At 36.2% G+C, this 19,555-nt stretch overlaps 1 protein-coding gene across 5 annotated transcripts in view; it reads left to right on the top strand.

The window, feature by feature from the left end:
• WARS1 (tryptophanyl-tRNA synthetase 1) overlaps positions 1 to 14,995 on the top strand; it is a 20,694-nt gene extending 5,699 nt beyond the window's left edge. For all 5 annotated transcript variants that reach the window (XM_087922199.1, XM_026698502.2, XM_026698503.2 and 2 more), the window contains exons 3-11: positions 2,930 to 3,137; positions 4,239 to 4,347; positions 4,670 to 4,789; positions 6,799 to 6,981; positions 8,005 to 8,105; positions 12,131 to 12,243; positions 12,557 to 12,730; positions 13,662 to 13,802; positions 14,500 to 14,995. In XM_087922199.1, the coding sequence (XP_087778325.1) occupies positions 2,930 to 3,137; positions 4,239 to 4,347; positions 4,670 to 4,789; positions 6,799 to 6,981; positions 8,005 to 8,105; positions 12,131 to 12,243; positions 12,557 to 12,730; positions 13,662 to 13,802; positions 14,500 to 14,658 (1,308 nt within the window). In that variant the 3' untranslated portion in view covers positions 14,659 to 14,995. The remainder of the gene's footprint in view (positions 1 to 2,929; positions 3,138 to 4,238; positions 4,348 to 4,669; positions 4,790 to 6,798; positions 6,982 to 8,004; positions 8,106 to 12,130; positions 12,244 to 12,556; positions 12,731 to 13,661; positions 13,803 to 14,499) is intronic.
• Positions 14,996 to 19,555: the final 4,560 nt, after the last annotated feature.

Raw genomic sequence — 19,555 nt, 5'->3', positions numbered from 1 at the left:
TGGTGAGCTGTGATCCTGCTGTTTGGCTTCGCATTCGTGGTTGTGCCGCATCTTCATGGTGGGTGTCAGTTCGCTTCATGTATGGCTCGGAGGGGTTTGAAGCAGGTAGTGATGCAGCTGCAGTGTGGCTTCTGGTCCGTGGTCGTGTCTCATCTTCTGTGTGGGTGTGAGTCTGCTTTCTACGTGGAAGTGTGGTGGTAGCATCTTGTGTGGTCCTTGTGGGTTGGGTCTGGTGTCATTCTTCATGTTAGGTACTCGTTTGTTCGTGAGGGTGGGCTTCCAAATGGCTGGTAGGCGGGAGGTGTCATCTCGTTTATTCATGCTGTGTGTGCATTTTTCTATCTCTATGGCTTCTCTGATTATTCTGTTGTTGAAGTGTTCGGTTTTGGCGATAGTTCTGGTATTTTTAAAGTCAATCTCATGTCCTGTGGCTTTGAGGTATTGGACCAGGGAAGAGGTCAGTTCTTCTTTTTTGATTGAGTTCTTATGTTCTTCAATGCGTGCACTTATTCTTCTGTTAGTTTGTCCAATGTATGTGGTAGGGCAGGCGGTACAAGGGATTTCGTATACTCCTTGGTTTTCTAATTCGATTTTGTCTTTAGGGTTTCTTAGGATGGTGGATATTTTTCTGTTTGTGCAGAATGCTGTTTTAATGTTGTGTTTTTGGAGGATCTTGTTGATTTTGTCTGTAGTGCCTTTTATATATGGGAGGAGGGCTTTGCCGTTCTCTTGTTCTCTGTCTTGGATTTTGGTTGGGGTTTCTTTTTGGATTAGGTGGATAATCTTTCTTTGGAATACATTGGCTGTAAGTACGTTAGTGAGAGTGTATAGTTCGGTTTTTAGGTGTTGTTCATCGGCTAAGCATTTTGTTCTGGAGATGAGTGTCTCGGCTACGGAATTGATCTGTGCTGGGTGGTGGTGTGAGAGTGCGTGTAGCGTTTGTATGTGTTTTCTTCTGGTAGATGGTGTGTCCTAGGGAGCCATTGGATTTTTTGTATACTAAGACATCTAGCAAGGGAAGTTGATTGTTAGCTTCTGTTTCCATGGTGAATTGTATTTTGTGGTGTAGGCTGTTGAGGTTTGTGAGGAAGTTGTTCAGTTTTTCTTTCCCGTGTGGCCAAATTATGAAGGTGTCATCTATGTATCTGAGCCAGAGTTTGGGTTTGTGATCATATTTTTCTAGAGCTTGTGTTTCAAAGTGTTCCATGTAGAGGTTTGCGATGACAGGTGAGAGGGGTGGTCCCATGGGTGCTCCTTCTATTTGTTTGTATTTTTGTCTGTTGTAGGTGAAGTATGTATAGTGGTTGGTCAGATCTAGGATGTGCTTGGGGGGGGCTTGTATTTGTTTTGGATGGCTGTCAAGGCTTCTTTTATAGGCACTTGGGTGAAGAGGGATATGACATTGAAGCTCACTAGTAGGTCGCTGGGTTGTAAGTTTTGTTTCTTTATGATCTCAATGAACTGGAATGAGTTTCTTACGTGTGAGTTGATGGATTCTGCATAGGGCTGTAGTTGTTTGGCGAGAAATTTGGCTAGGTTTTGTAGAGGTGAGCCTATGCAGATGACTTGGTCGAAGTGGGGTTCCTTCTTTGTGTATCTTGGGGAGACCATAAAGCTTAGGGCATCTGGATGATTTCTCTCTGGGTATGATTCTTTGCTGGATTTCTTCACTGATGAGGGAGGCTTTTATTTTGGATCTGGTGGTTTTTTCTAGGTAGGTGGTGGGGTCTGTGTTTAGGGGTTTGTATGGGGGGTCTTGGTTGGTTAACTTGGTTTGGTAGACAGATGTGTTCATAACCTCAAAGCCATGAGATTGACTTTAAAAATACCAGAACTATCCCCAAAAGGGAACACTTCAACAACAGAATATATATGTATACACACACACACACACACACACACACACACACACACACCCCTTAGGGTTGAAAGATGGAGTTCTTTGTGCTCTCTGAGCAATCAAACTCAGAGAACACCAAGGACACTGATATGATAAACAGAGATAAGCAGAGTCTCAAGGGCAGGTTTTCTTCTTGGATAATTACAAACTTGATAAAGTCTAAGTCTAAATCAAGTGCAGGGCTGTCTTTTTCCCACTGTTTCTGCTCACCGCTGGATTTCACAAAAAGGACATGCTCCAGTGACCTCTATTAAACAATGTCAACTTATTGGATCTACAAATCATGTCTTCTCTGTATCACAGCCTTCCTTGTGGAATAGTATCCCCCTCAAGAGATCTGGAGGGCCTTGATCCTGTTAGCCTTTTGTGAGTCACTGAGGACCTGTTTTCTCAGACTTTCAGGCCTGGGGGTTGGGGAAGTTGAGTTACTGAGGTGATTTTAGGATTAGAATGAATCATTTACTATCCTAGACTAATGTTTTCCCTGTTGGGTTTTTAATCTGTGCACTTTCCCAAGCTATATAGTGAGAAAGGCATCATAGTGTGAGATGGGCAGCCATATAAATTATATTTTAAAAAGTGTTCTGTAAAAATACTTGGGTTTTGAAGAAAGACATGATAGGTAAGTGAAGCAATTTGGTTCTAGTTGGAGTAAGCTCACCAAAATCTTAAATGAAATATTTATAATCACCTTTTCTTTTTGGTTCCACTGTACCCCTATGAAATAGATAAATATTTGAACCTGTTTTGCAATTGGAAAAATGCAATAGAGGCCTTGAATGACGTGCTCAACATTACACAAGCAGATTATTTGGCTGTAGTTGTGGTTTTGACAATTTCTTTTGCCTTTTTTTTTAAAGAACCAGCTGTTTCATTCCCATGCAGATTTTTGTCTTCGCACTGTAATTTCTATGCATGCTAGATGTTAAGAACATTGAATATGTATATATGTATATAGTTGCTAGGTTCAATGTCTCTAAACTTAATTTATTTGAATGCTGTTATGCTTTTTTATTATTTTATTCCCAGGATGAAATTGATGATGCAGTTAAGTTGTTGCTGTCATTAAAAGTAACCTATAAAACAGCAACAGGTCAAGAATATAAAGCAGATTCTCCTCCAACAGATTTCACTCCAATCAGTAACAGTCCAGACAATGTTGAAGGGGATGACTTTGTGGACCCCTGGACAGTGCAGACATCCAATGCAAAAGGAGTGGATTATGATAAACTTATAGGTGTGTGGGGTTCTACTTCCTTAAGAAAACATGTTTGTTTGTTTGTCTGTCGAGTCACTGGGTGGCTTATAACATTCTAAAATGTACAGAATATTAAAAACATTGAAACATTAAATATTAATATGGATTAAGATTAAATGAATTAGAAAGTAGAATACAATGGAGTTGGCGGTGGGAATGTTATTTGAAATACAGCACTCTTACAAAGACTCTCTAAGAATGCTCTTTAGACACTGCCTTATTTTTGCCACAGTCTTGAAGTTATAAAAATTGGTTCTTCATTTTCAAATAGCACTTTTCATAAAATATTATCTTTTCCGGTTGCTAGATGAGGCACTAGCGTCAAGTCCTTCAGGTGGGATTTCATGAACGTGCCATTGTTAAGATGCTAGAATTCATTGACCCTTGATCTTATTCAACTACTATGCTTCTTTAACATTCAAGATTTCAAAAGAAGTCTTATTAAGTTTTCTTTCCTTTTTAATTCCCTACTTTTATGGACAGCAGTGTAGGGATGTTTTTTTCAGTTCAGAATTTTTAAAATCACAATTATGTTTAGATTCTAAAAGCCACAGGGTGTGACAGTGTCACCAGAATGGGGACAAGTAACATTAATAGCCCCTTTTTATGTTACTATTTAAGGCTGAAATCAAATAATACAGCGGCTGTAGAATTGATCCTTCAAAAAGCAAAATATGCATTGTATTCAGTAGATTTACCGCATAAATCTTAGGAATTTTTTACTGAATTATGAAGGCAATATAACATAGATTCAAACAGGTATCTTGAAATCAAATTAATTGCATAAGACGTTCTGTCAGCAAATATTTATTGTATACTCAATTTTCAAGTCAAGACCAGCTATCTATTATGGTGTAACTAGAGATTTCAGGAGACCAATCAAATCAACAAGAATCATCACTTTTTGAGATGAAATGTAGTTCTCTTAATGTGTTCATCATTTACACATAGTACAACCTTTTCAAAACATTTCAACTATTTTCCCACTTACGTTCTGAGGAATAGGATTCTATGATTTACTGTTCATTCATTTATTCACAATCATGTATATAATTTAGTCTCTATTTCTTTTGTTTTCAGTTCGATTTGGCAGTAGCAAAATTGATAAAGACCTCATCAATAGAATAGAGAGAATTACAGGTCATAAACCACATCATTTTCTACGGCGAGGTATTTTCTTTTCTCATAGGTAAGTGTGCTTTATTTCTAGCTTATTTGAATCAAACAAAATATGCTTTCTAAATGCCTCTTTCATTAATCTTAATATAATATTGAGTACTATTCTACAAGCATCCTGATGAAAGAAAACTAAAACTTGGAGCATGGAATGGAAATGGTGGTCCTACATTCCTTGTATTTCAAAACTAGAATGTTGTCACATGATATAAATTATGGCACAGTATTTTTTAAACACAAAATAATCACTAAAATGTGTTCAAGCTGCTCTCATTTATCTTTATATGACTGGCATTTCCTTAAAAAGCATACAATGTTCCCTCACTTTCCTACAGAGATATGAACCAAATTCTTGATGCGTATGAACAGAAGAAGCCATTTTACCTTTATACAGGCAGAGGTCCCTCATCTGAGACAATGCATGTTGGCCACCTTATCCCATTTATGTTTACAAAGTAAGTAACTTTTTTTATTAAATGCTTTCTTGTTTTAAAAGTGGTAGATGTTTGCATTATGCTAATTGCTGTGATCTGGAATTAGGACATGGAGGTTGAGATCAATATATAGAAAAGTTTACAGAAGTATCATTTCTTTATTGATGTCTGTTCTGGAAACACCTCTTGAACTTTGGTATACTCTCCTGAACTCTGTTGTGTATAAGGTACTTTTGTGGGATGGGGAAATCATCCCAAATTGGTTGTAAATATTTTTAATGAGTAGAAAACATATGTATTGTATGTGTACATAGAGACATGCATATGTCATGAGTCTCTAGCAGAATTTTCAAGACTTAAAGAAGATTTATTAGGAGTAAACATGCCGGCGCTGCCTGGATGTAGCTGACTCTGAAACACATCATTCATTGTCACCCTTGATTCTGGTTTTCTCCCACTCCCTGGGTGTATCATAATACATATTCTCCAATGGGACACATCCATAGCCAAGAGTCATCAATCATACTCTCCAGTTAGAATTTGATGCAGAAACTTTGGTCACCTAGAAACTGTCTTTGAAAACATTTATGGAATGCAGTTTCGTTTTTTGCAAGTTACTGCATTGCTCCCCCCTCTCTTTCTGCTGGCAACTCTAAAAGACCAGATAAATATTTTATGAGTTGACAGCATACATGTTTCTGCTCATTAAAAATATTTGTATCCAATTTTGGCTTCAGTTTATATAGTGCTCCATTTCCAGAGGTACTTGAAAAATTTACAAGGTATCCGTATTGTAGAATTCAAAATCTATTAATCCAAAACTTAGTTAATACAATGATAATGTGATCCAATCAAGGGCTCCCACAAAGGCTACTCAAGAGCACTCCTGTTAGGTGCTGCCTTATTCCAGAAATCAGCAAGGTACTCAATTCTGCATCAGTTTGAAACCAAGAGGATTCATTTAAGGATTGGAAATAAGAGGAACAATTATTATTTGAGATTGTTCAGGCAGTTTGTTATTTTACACAAATAGGGCAAAGTATTTATTAACATATGTCATAGCATGGCACAAGTGTGGAATTTGATATCTAGAGACATATATTATGTCTAATGCTGCAGGGAAAAAATGAATCAGGTGATTCCCAAAATCTGAATATCAGTATTAAGTACTGTAATTGCATGAGTTGTCCAAAATAATTGATACTGTAGGAAAATTACATGTACAATTAAGCACAATAAAATCAAATATTAGAACCCAGGGTACAATGTATTGATATGATGAGAAGAAAAGTAGAGTTTCAGTAATTTACAGTATTATTCATAGGAATAAACTAATTGGCATTACTAAATTGATTTGTATTTTAAGATGCAAGCTACTACTATGCAGGAAGAAGTTGCTATTATTACAATGAAGCATGGACATCTCCAAGGACTGAGCAGGAAGATGACTGTTTGTTTGTTATGGCATCATCAACATCATCTTAATTAGGGGTGTCCAACCTTGGCAACTTTAAGACTTGTGGACTTCAACTCCTAGAATTCCTCAGCCAGCTTTGCTTTGCTGGCTGAGGAATTCTGGGAGTTGAAGTCCACAAGTCTTAAAGTTGCCAAGGTTGGACACCCCTAATCTAAATGACATGTCTAATGTACTTGCTTCAAATGTCATAAAATAATTATGTAATCATATAATTTACATTGTGATACAAAGAAACATGTATCATTTTGATGTCAGCATGGCTTGTTATACATATCAGTTACATGATAAACTACTTCCACAATTTATCATATACATGCATTTTTCTTGCAAAATAGCTATATATGCATTACCACATTATTATTAGTATATTTGTAGGCAGGTGTGTATCTACATTCCAAGAGGTATATTCAAATAAATGTTGCTGAGTGAGAAAATATTTGTCCGAAAGCTACACAAGTGATTGTAAATAACTTGCCGTTTGCATAACACATAATTTAACTAGAAGTTACCTTGAAACATATGTTTTGTGAAAACTTGTTTTGTTTCTTACTAGGTGGTTACAAGAAACATTTAATGTTCCATTAGTCATACAAATGACTGATGATGAGAAATATTTGTGGAAAGATCTGACCATTGAGAAAGCCTACCAGTATGCTATAGAAAACATCAAGGACATAATAGCCTGTGGATTTGACATTAATAAAACTTTTATCTTTTCTGATTTCTCTTATATGGGGTAAGGATCTCATTTTTTGATAACTGAATAATCAAAATTTGTCATTTTGAGGTAATATTAAACTATCCACCAACCTTAAAACAGTTCACTGCTGCTGCTTCAACCAATTTTCTTTCGGGAAATCTAATACATAATATGGTATGTGTCAGTTTTAGAAAGAACACTGCTTTAAAAAGCTTTTTGAAATAAAAGCCATTGTAAAGAGTATTTTTCTACACAATAATTCTGTTTTGATTTATTGCCGTTAAAAGTATGTTTGATAACCCTTTATTTCTTTATCAAACTGACGAGTCATTTGAAGAGATTCAAATGTCATGGTTGGAATGTAATTCTTACGTTTTATTGCATTAATGAGAATAAATGGAGTTACAGCAGTACTTGAAATTCTTTCAGCTTTGGAAGAAACAATATTTTATTTGAAGAAAAAAGTTCTTAAATTGTGCTGTGTATATTGTTTGGCTTGGCTCTGAAAAACCATCTTGTGGTTTTCTATAGAGTTTTAATGTTCAAGGATTGCAAACTTAGAAGGTGTGATATATTAAACTCTTTGAGCTGACCTGGCCCAATTCCTGGAGTGCCCTTTGCCAGGCTGCCGTGACCTGATGAACACAGCAGAATCAGTTCTGGTAATATCTTGTGATCATTAGTAACTTTGGAAGGTGAACACTGAAACAACTTTGGTTGTTGAAATCAGTTGGTGATCCTTTATCCAATGGAAAAAATAGAAGGAAAAAGTATGACAGTTCTTTGTGCCTTAAATACAGTATGAAACATAATAAATCTGTATAAGCTTATACATACCTTTATAGTAAAGTGAAATCTATAATAAAATAATTTGGAAATGCTTCATGAAAAAGCTAACTAACGTAGTTTAAATTACATTTAAACTTAATTCTGGATACAGTATATTAAATATCCATGTTTCATCATACTTGATTGCAATATTGATTTATGAGCATTCTCAAGAACACAATCCTCTCTGTGTTGAGATACGAGATTTTGATTTTTCTGCCCTTTTCCCAGGACAAGTTTAGGCTTCTATAAAAATATTGTTAAAGTTCAAAAGCATGTGACATTCAACCAAGTGAAAGGAATCTTCGGTTTTACAGATAGCGATTGCATAGGTGAGTTACAATATAATTCTATTAACTAATTGATACAGGATATTAGAAACAAAAACTTACCTGAAGTTCTGGTTCAAAACAGTAGAATAGAGTGTTTGAATCTTGGACTAACACCAGGGACATCAGGTTTAAATTTCACTTAACCATGAAGAATCCCACAGATGAAGAACTTTGCTTTATATGCTTCACGATATATTTCTGGAGATACAATTTATGTAGAAACTATCCTCAGCTTTTGGAGGGGGTTGTGAGAGTGGATATGAAATAAAATGTCTTAAATAAATTCACTGGAGGCATCTTTGCTTTATGAGCATAGTACCGTATTTTTCAGAGAATAAAACACACATTTACCACTCCCAAAAGTGGTTGGAAATGTCTGTGCATCTTATACATCGAATGTTGCCAAAGTCCCACCCCCTCACCAGTTCCCACCCTTTGGTCTCTGCCTCCCAGCAATTTGCCTCCTTACAGCAAACAGCCTGTTTCAGCTTCAGTACAACCTGATTAGCACAAGCAGCTGATGGTTGGTAGGATCAGCCTCCCAACGATCAGCTGTTTCAGGCTGCAGAGATTGCCACTGCCTATTGTCATCTCCGCACGTCTCATTTTTGGCTTCTGCATGCACCATTTGCCGTCCATTCATCCCAGAACGGGCCGAAAAAGGGGCATGTGGAGACCAAAAACAGGATGCTGATACCAAAAATGGGCGTGGAGGTGGCAATAGGCAATGGCAATCCCTGCAGCCTGAAACAGCTGATCATCGGGAGGCTGATACAATCAACAATCATCTGCTTGTGCTAATCAGGTTGTACTGAAACAGCTTGTTTGCTGTGTACTGCAAGGAGGCAAATTGTTGGGAGGCAGAGGCAGATTTTTTCCCCCTTGTTTTCCTCCCAAAAAACTAGGTGTGTCTTATACTTCAGGAGCATCTTATATTCTGAAAAATACAGTAGTTGTATAACATTTACATGTAGATTACAACTATAACATTTGTTATAGTTGTAATCTACTATAGATGGAGAATTTGAGATATATGGCTGAACTACAGCTCACAGCATCTTCAGACACCACTACTAATTGTGAGAGTAGCTGTGAACTCGATGGTCTCAGTTTTTTTCCAGCTTGTACTTGAACCAGGAGGTTATCATTTCTGCTTAGGTACTGTTTAGACCAGAGGTGGTATTCAACCGGTTCACACTGGTTCGGGAGAACCAGTGGTGGTGATTTGGCATGGGTCACAGTGCGCATGTGCAGCAGCCTCGGAACATCTGGCCACCTGCCTGTCCTCCCAAAGCACATTTTCTTCCTTCTGGCGGACACACCTCTTCCAGCCCGGCCCAGCCAGCAGGTGGGTGGGCGGATATCCCAGGGCTTCTCACCTCCCTTGTCGCAAGATGCCTGTAGCTGCTGCGTGCTTTTTTCATTGTGGCTGCAGTCCAGCAGCCGCACCGAAAAAAGCACAGCCTGTTCTATGTGCCAGGCCCAGCAAGTCCGAGCAGCCGGCGCATAGAACAGGGCGGTGCCGGACCAGTGATGAAGTGGAGCAGAACCAGAGATCTGTAACTGCCTCTTTCGCAGCACAGAAATCCTTTAAAATTTAAAATACTAAAAAATTATTAACGAACTTTATTCAGTTTTTCACATTAAAAACAAAAATCTCTTTTTAGTGGACAACATGTTTCCGGGTCATCACCTTTACATACAAATATGACAGCAATTATACATTCATATATGCATACTTAATTCTATTATTACTTTTTCCATTCCAAATTTTCAGTAAGGAGAGAAGCAAACACATTAATTCTAGCCTCTTTCATTAATCTCAATTGAAACATCTTTTTGTTTCATTTCAATTTTTTTCAAATATAATCCTTTAATATTTATTTTAAAAATAAAGATAAACAATATGTGTTTGCCTAATAATAATAATGATAATGATAATAATGATAATAAAAAAGTTACCAATGTCTCCTTGCTTTTAACAATCTATATTAACTTATTAATTTAGTTGGTTCTTCAGTCTGTCATATTCCCTTTCCATTACACATTCTTTTTATAAATTCTAGATTAATACAAATTTTAACACTAAAAAAAAAACAAGTATAGGTTTCCTCCCTTTTACTGTTTTGAGTGTGACACCTCAATGATTAAAATATAGCTTTATTCCCTCATCTTAATTCCCAATAAACCATTATTTTTAAGAAGTTGTAATAATAATCATTACATCTTTTCACTTGGATTCCGCAGCATATTTTCCCCCCTTGATTTTTAATAACAGTTATCAGTATCTATATTACCCTATTTTCTAAATATTTTTAATTGCAGAAATATTCTTATTACCCCTTGTCACCCTGCAGAATACCCTTTTTAATTCATCAACCATTATCTCTGAAAAAACAATTTCTTTTCAACATTTTACTATTTCCGTATTTCTTTATTTCATGCACCTGTTTCTTACTGCTTCTCCTCCCCCTCTTTTCCCCATATCTTTTCTCATTCCAGTTTATATCCCTCTCTTTCTTAATATCTTCCTTTCCCCTTTTCTGCTGTGTCTTTCTGCCTTTCCTGACTTCACAGGTATTCCCCCTTTTGATCGCCTTCTTAAATCTCAACTTTTTAACCTTCCTTCTTTCCCCACTTCTTTGTAATGTTCTTTGTGTTAATTGTCTACTTAAAATGTCTTCTCCTTGAGTCGACTCCTCCTCCTCTGAAGCTCTTTCTTCTTGTTCTTCAATCGCCATTTCCATTTTTTCTAACACAGAGCAAAGTGATTCGTCTCTTTCCTGTAGTAATTCTCTCATATTTTTAAGTTCCATTTTTAATTCCCGAAGAGATATCATCATTACACACTCTTATATTTTTTGATCGTTAAAGTCCACAAAAAAAACACTTTTACTTTCCTTCTTTCTTCTTTCAATTTTCTAAAGTTCTCAGTTATTCCAGCCCAGGGTCTGTACCAAAAACATCAATCAATCCCACAGTCTTTCCTTACTTTTTCCTTTATTCTGGTTCTGCTTTCACTTTCTAAGATTCTTACTTTGTTTCAATATTTCTTTAATGTTATATCCACACAAGTTCATTCAGAAACAGGATGCTTTCCCTTTTGTTTGAGCTCAAGTTTTTGTCAAAAGGTGGCACTGTCCATTATACAAAGTCTTCACCTTTTTCCCCTATTTTTTTATTTAGGGTTTTTCGAACCTCAGTGTTCCAGCACAGTCCAGTCTCCAATTTGTAAACTTTATTATTATTATTTTTTGACAATCTTAAGTCCAGCTTTATTTTATGCCTGTTTATTCCCAAAATATTTTAGTCCAATTTAGTTAAATCTTTAGTTCCAGATTCTTCCTTTCCCAGTTCGAAGCCCCACTTAGCTGTCAAAAATATTTTCTTTTTTTTTTTCCTGTCCCTTTGTAATTTTGCTGCTCACTTTTCTTTTCTGAAAAATTCTATGTTACCTTAATCCCGGGGTACTTTTGTTTAGTTGTGTTGCCCAGTTGTCCCAGTTCAGATGTTATCCACCTCTTTCTTCCTTCCTGCACAAATCTTAATCCAGCTGAGTCCTCTTCTTCAGGGTGGCCATTTTAAACCACCGCTGCAGTCATCTTTGGGGGGGAAAAGACCAAGCCCAGTGGGGGAGATATAGCTCCCCTCAACCTGGCTTGCGGCTTCCCCTTACTCTGCCGCCCCTCCAAGGCAGCTTCTGCCCCTAATCGTAATGATCAGGGCTCTCCAACGAAAGAGCACGGACCATAGCCGCAGAGAGTCACGATCTACGGTCTGTCAGCGAGGAGGCTCCGCCTTCTTCCCTTCAAAATACTAAAATTTTAAAGTATGTATTTGCTCTCATGTTGTCCATTAAATGTTTAATTCTGAAATATATTTATATACATTCTTTACATGTAATAAGTTATTTAACTTTAGGCCTCCTTTAACTTGCATTTCTTATAACATTGAAATCTAATTTCTGTATTTAACCACTCTTATTTTTCATTAAGTTTTACTGAACAAATTTTGTGCTTTCCTAGGAAAGATCAGTTTTCCTGCTATTCAAGCAGCTCCATCCTTTAGCTCATCATTTCCTGAGATCTTCAACAATAGAAAGGATATCCAGTGTTTGATCCCATGTGCAATTGATCAGGTGAGAAAGCTGTCTCAGATGTTTTAAACAACTTCCATCACATCAATTACAAAAAGCAAGGGTAAATATTAGCTCTAGATATGCATTCTGCAGATCTCTAGTTCCAGTTTGCCTTTGATCCAAGCTTCTATCCTTTTTAGACAATTTAACTTAAGGAAATTTAAGAGAAATTTAAGGAAATTTTGTTTAAGACACAAAAGTTTTCCAACACTTTATGCTATTTGTAATGCTTCCTCTCCTGACTTGCACTATAACAGGCTCGTGCTATAATGCTTTTTGTTCTGGGTTTTCTCTCCCCCCACCTTGTTTTTAGGATCCTTATTTTAGAATGACAAGAGATGTAGCTCCTCGGATTGGCTTTCCCAAGCCAGCATTACTGCATTCTGTCTTCTTCCCAGCCTTGCAGGGAGCACAAACAAAAATGAGTGCTAGCGACCCTAACTCCTCCATCTTTCTTACTGATACACCCAAGCAAATCAAAACAAAGGTAAGAGACCAGTGCTGTACACAGATTGTACTGCTGTTAAATTCCAGCTTGCTGCTTTGTTTTCATAAGACTATTTCTTTCAGCTCTACATTTTTTCCACGATTTTTCCCCAAAGAATGTTGTAGCAAATATTGAAAACTATATTCACAAGCAGACTGAGCCTTAAATACTTCACTTTAATCATGTGTCTTTGCACTGCAAGCTTAAGGAGCAGCAATATTTAATGTACTAAGGATCCTGCAACTGGCTGTCTCTCCATGGCCGCATGAAATCATTTGACAGTTGCTAGGCAAGTTATCCCAGTCTGCTTGGCTTTAAAGAGCATGGGCTTCCCTCATCAGCCATGTTTTGCATATGTTTCATAACATGCAATTGTCATATCCTGGAGGAATACAGGTCACCCTTTGCAAATTAACACCAATATGATATACGGACAAAAATGAATCTCAAAACAGGTTTAAAACATGATTCTTAGATGTGTAGTGAAATACTTTCAGGTTTTTTTCACTTGTTTCTGATGCCATTTTTGAAAATGTTTTTCCTCATTTGCAAAAATATTCAAAATAAACAGTTTAATCTTCAGATTGATGAAGATCATTCCATCTTTTTCTGGATCATTAGCATAATTTTATGTTTTATCATTTTAATATCATAATGATGCATAGGAAAATCCATAATACGTGTCTAACCAACTATTGGTGGTGGGTGGAAATGTAACTCAGTTTTGATTAATAAGCTATATTTGTTTTTGATTCAATATGGCCTTTACTTTGCAATAGCTGAATACTGTATGCTGCCTGAAGCTTATATAAGATTTAACTGTAATATGTTGTTCAATATTGAAAAATCTGTTTATTATGTATAAAGTTTATTTATATCAAAACTTTCCCCCACTTCTAATGCATGTACATGTTCTTGTATCTTGCTCCAGATTAATAAGCATGCTTTCTCTGGTGGCAAAGACACTGTTGAAGAGCACAGACAATACGGTGGCAATTGTGATGTAGATGTGTCTTATATGTACCTCACTTTCTTCCTTGAAGATGATGACAGATTAGAACAAATTAAACAGGTAATTGCCATCTCCTTTTTGAAATGTTATATTCATCTGAATACAAATCATTTAAACTAAAAGGTAGTTACTTTTTATATTTAAATTGTGCCTTATCTCCAAGACATTCAAGATGGTGTACCTCTCTCCCACTTTATAGCAATAGCACTTAGACTTAAATTCCGCTTCATAGTGCTTTACATCCCTCTCTCTAAGCAGTTTTACAGAGTTAGCATATTGCCCCCAACAATCTGGGTCCTCATTTTACCAACCTCAGAAGTATAAAAGGCTGAGTCAACCTTGAGTCTGGTGAGATTCGAACTGCCAAATTGCAGGCAGCTGGCAGGCAGCAGAAGTAGTCCGAGCTACCGTGGCTCTTTATCCCAAACACTACATGATTGTGAGAATTATTGGCCCAAAGTCATTCAGTCCATTTCCATTTCTGAAAGTTGAATTGATCCTGTCTCTCATAGCGCTGCACTGGCTAAGTATTCAGGGAATTAAAAGGAACTCCTGAGTCATCAAATCGTACCTCGAATCCACTAACCTGTGTCTAAAGTATCCCTTTCTGTGATGTTGTATAAGACCTTCAGAGGGAATACTACTTCTAGTTAAGAAAGGCAGAGTGTTTTCCATGTCCGCACAGTACCTTTCAGGAGATTAGCAAGAGATGTCATGGGATATGACCATTCCCTTTGACTGTGACATTCTTTGGCAGGCCTACACAAGTGGAGCTCTGCTGACAGGAGAACTCAAGAAAGTGTTGATTGAAACTCTTCAGCCCTTGATTGCGGCTCACCAGCAAAGGCGAAAGCAGATCACTGATGAAATGGTGAAAGAATTCATGACCCCACGGAAGCTGGCATTTGACTACTAATTCTACAACTGCATGTTAATTTATCAGTATATGAAGATCACATGTTATTGTACTTTGTTCTTTTTTTTGCCTTAATTATGTACAGGCATAAACAGCACTGCTTTTAATTATTAAATTATTCCTATTCAACCAATGGTTATGTGGGAAAACCATGAGTCTCTACTTGACAAAAAAACAGAAATTAGTGGTAAATAATATTTGGACTTCATAGGTTAGCATGGTAATTTATTTCCTGGAGAAGATTGTTCTTCCACAAAATACCTGATTTCAATGAATACGTCGATAGGAAGAAAACTGACTTAATAAAGAATCCAATTCTGGAACATTTTTATATCAAGTAGGATTTCCTGTTTCATCTCTAACTTAAACTCTTTGTTACAGTCAATATACTTTAAAACATTTTGTTATACTAATTATGGTACTATCTAAATTCATGAAGTGTTGGTGTGTTTTATAGTCATAAGAATATTTATGATGGCTTGAAAGACAGAACAGTTTAATCATTCTTTGAATGGTATCTAGATAGGAAATAGTCAAAGTATTCTGAAATTTTTGCTGACTTTTGCCAAATCATGGTAGGTAGTATTTCTAACCAAAAAAAACGATTATTCCCTAAGAGCAATAAGAAATTTACCAGAATAGAAACTATTCTCTTGTCTTTGTTTCCAAGCATTTTGAATGCTCTAGTTATGTCAAGCTATTCTGTGATATTAGTGAAGTTTAGATCTCAAAGGATATGTTTGTTTCTGTTTTGCTTTGTTTATATCAAATGATTATATTTCTAGTGTAATGGTTCAACCGAAAAGTAATCTTCAGAATGTAGCTTGTCATAATTCCTATATATAGATTCTCAGCTTTGGATGCAAACAGCAATAATTGATTCCATTGTTTTTCTTTTAATAAAATAATAGAGGTTGGAAGGAACCTTGGAGGACTTCTGGTCCAATCCCTGGCCCAGTGCAGGAATCCACATACCTTCCTGGACAAAGGCTATTCAATCTTTTATTTAAAATTTCCAGTGGTGGAGTACCTTCATCAAACTTCAGGAGGCAGACTATTCTACTGCTTAACAGATCTTACAGTCAAGAAGTTCATCCTTATTTCCAGTTTGGATCTCTTTGGTAAAACAACTCAGTCCAGTTTTTTTCTTATCCTCAAATTCTATGGAAAATAAATCCACACATTTTGCCCCATACTGCTGTCCTGCCTTTCCTTAGCCCTCTTTTCCAAATTCTTCATAGGGTTTAGCCTCTGGACTCTTTACCATATTTGTTGTTCTTTTTTATTGCCTCCAGTTCCTCAGCATTCTTTTTGTATCATGGCAATTAGAACTGCAGTATTCCAGATGCAATCTGACTGGTGCAGCATATAGTAGTACTATTACTTCTCATGATCTTGACATTATATGTCTATTGACACAGCCAAAAAGTGCATTGACTCTTTTGGCAGCTGTGCCGTATTGCTTAACATGTAATTTACTGAAACATCCAGATCCTTCTTATTGCTAAGCTAAATGCAGAACTTAACATTTGTTATCACTCAACACTTTTGGAGGGGGTTCAATGTTCAAATTTTTCAAGGTCCTTTTGAATCTTTTGGCTGTCTTTTGTGGTGTTAACAATCTCTCCCAGCTTTGTTTCATTGGTAAGTTTCGTGAGCATTCTTTCTATTCTTTCATCTAAATAATTTATGAAAATGTCAAAGAGTATTGGGCCCAGAAGAGAACCCTGGGATGTCTGCATACCTCTCTTTCAGGGAACATAGATCCATTAAGGACCACATGTTGGCTACAATCATTTGGCCAATTGCAAATGCATTTAATAGTGAGACCATCCATCTCATATGATTCCAGTTTATCAAGAAGGAGATAATCTAGGAAAGATTATGAAGAATCAGATGGGATTTCTCTACTGATCCAAAAACGTTTAGATCAATATTCTAGTAGTATTGATGAATCGGGGAGCAACAGTCCTGATTTGAACTTGAAAGAAGTCAATAGAATAGTTCTATGCTCCTGATGCCCATTACTTGAGTTTTTTATAGCAGCAAATTTTGTGAAATAACATATATGTATATATTTGTGCAAAGCAATGTACAAGAAGTGAAATTGTATAAGATCATAATGTTTACAGCTCAGGAAGACTCTCTGTTCCATAGATATTTGCTCATATTATTTCTATGCCTTATCAATATTTCTATTTGGGTTGAAAAAATCTGCATATCCATCTATTTCTTGTATAATTTTGTAATAGGATATATTTTAACCAACAAAGGTTGTATGATAATAGAATTTTACTTTATTCCAGGTTACTTTTTTCTGCTTTTATGAAAAAAAATAGTTTTCAGGAAATAGAGCATTCATGCATTAAATTGCACACTCCATTGATTAATATGCATTGATTTGGGAATTGATTTTATACTTATTTTCCGCCACTCCCCAATTACCTGTGAATTAGGATTAAGATTGATTTTAGTTTTGCTGACAAAAATAAAAGCCCTTGAGAACAGGAGAATGGATGAAAATGGAAATGGCGTCAGGGCAAATTAATCTGAAGATAACTGTCACCCCTTCAAGAGAAGCTGTTTTTTCTAGTTTAGTTTTTTTTCATTATTAACACAGGATTTGACTCTACTCTTTCTTTCTGTCCAGTTGACTCCTGCCTTTTCACCATCCAGTTCTGTGCTCCCTTCCCCCAACCCCCAAAAATCAATTCTTTTCCTAGTACAGTTCTTTTCCCTTCAGTCTTATTTTCATGCTGGATTTGGACTAAATTTATTATTTTGATTCTTTTTGCTGGAAAGAGAGAAGCATGTGTGTGTTATATGTGAAAATATGAAATGTGGAATCAATTTTCTATATGAGGTTATTCTGTTAATATAAATTTATCATTTTGCCTCATCTTAACTTTTCTGAACTGTAGATTTTGACACACATGCCATATGTACATAAGGCTATCAGATGCACCCACGTATTCAGCACAAATAATCTTCAGGGCTGCTTTAGCTGAAATTCTCAATCCTAGCTGACTAGATAGAGTAGTTGGAAACGTAAAGCACTTCCTAGATTATCTGAAGTTCAGGTTCCTCTTCCTTTCAGGTAGTTACGGTACACAATACTGCATATATGGAGAAATAACTTGGAAGTTTCTCTAATTACTTATTCTACATCTAAAGTTTGAGTTCCAAGAGCAGCTTTGAGGAAGGAGAAAAGAAATTGATATAGGTACGTTGAATAAATAATGGATTTTACATATATAAAATCTGTGTGTGTGTGTGTACACATGGGGGGAAGGCAAAGAGAGGTAGGGAGAGAGAGATGGAAAGTATGTAGTGTACATTTGTGCATTTGTATTTTCTTTTTCACTTTTTCTTCAATAGTACAATTGTTAAAAGTCCCACTTAAAAATAACAGAAAATTACCATAGTCCATCATTTTGTAGAACAACTTAGTAATAAAAAGAATTCCTTGGTGATGTACAATAAAACTGTAAGATCTTGTGGAACAAGATATTTTCACCATGAATACCAATTGTACACTAATGTGCATATATTTGTTACCAGTATCTTCATACATACATGCATACACATATATACAAATACACACAGAGAGAAATAAATCAAAAACTGTAAAACTGTAAAGTTCTTTAATTTGCTAGTGTGTCTCTTCTTAGTTTATAATCAGCTGCTTATACATAGTAAATATGCATGCTATTTAACCTGATGGCCTCAATATACTGTAATGTTGATACGGCTCCCTAATGCCAAACTCCTTTAAAAGTGTGTAAGTATCACAATAAATTTTAAACTTTATAAAACAGCATTTTGAATTGAATAAAATAGTTAAGATGTACTTGGAATCCAGTTAAGGGTTTCAAAGTGGTTCTTGTAAAAGATCCTTGCAAACTGAAAAGCATGAACCAAAGCATGAATACAGAAAATTAAATTAGGTAGGTTTTGTTTGGCTGGTGGCCTTGCGATTTTCCTATTTCTGAAGACAGCTGTGTTGTTGTATTACCAATGAATAGAGCAAAATCAATGCAAATTCTTACAATTCAGTATTTGGAAGTGCAATTATGTCTGTATCACTTGCACATTTTCTGTATCAAGTTTAATAAGCAAGTTGCTTGGTACAGCAGTTCATGTTCTTATTTGTTTGAATAAAGGGACCTAAAAGAAAAAAGTATTAGATACACACTTTAAGTAAGGTGTAAATGGTAGCTGTGTAGGAGTGGGTTGTTATAAATAGGAGAAAAGCTGTATCTTTTAGAAAAATAGCTCAACAAAATGTAGCACTAGATGGGGCCACTTTGAGAGTTCCTTATTCTCAGATCAGAGCATTGATCCTGTCAACCTATTGCTTTCTGCTCACCGATCCTTCACTTAATTTAACTGGGCACATCTAATTCTAGATATAAGGAATCTCTTTGCAAAGTTTCCTTGGGGTACTGCCTCTTAAATAAATTGTTACGGTAGATAAGTATGAATCTGGGTTGGGAAGAAACTTCAGTTATTCCCCACAATATCCTTTGCATAGCATAGCTTCCGAACAACGTGGAAAGTAAAAATGGCCAACTCTTAGCTACATAGTACTTTTTATAGGGGTGCAGAACAGGTGTCCTGGCTGGATCTTGCAGGGGTAATGTTATCTCAGGTGATATTCAAGAAAGCAGTATGGTAATATAAATCCTAGCTTTGTCTACTGTTAAGAGAAAACACAAGATTTAAAGCAGAAGAGAACTTCCCTTTTCTCTTTCTGTAGCACAGGGTCCAAAGGTGATTTATATTCATTTCTTGGACAGACAGGTGTAGTTGAATCACAGTCATAAAAGGAGTGAATCTCCAAAGCAGAATGAAAAAGGAGATTGACAGGACTAAGATGCTTTCTCCTGAAGGAGCA

This window comes from Pseudonaja textilis, chromosome 1, assembly GCF_049901715.1.
Source record: "Pseudonaja textilis isolate UNSWEBS1 chromosome 1, rPseTex1.2, whole genome shotgun sequence".
Classification (NCBI taxonomy): Eukaryota; Metazoa; Chordata; class Lepidosauria; order Squamata; family Elapidae; genus Pseudonaja; species Pseudonaja textilis.
Note: the sequence above shows the minus strand (reverse complement) of the source record. Positions and strands in the feature narration are given on the sequence as shown.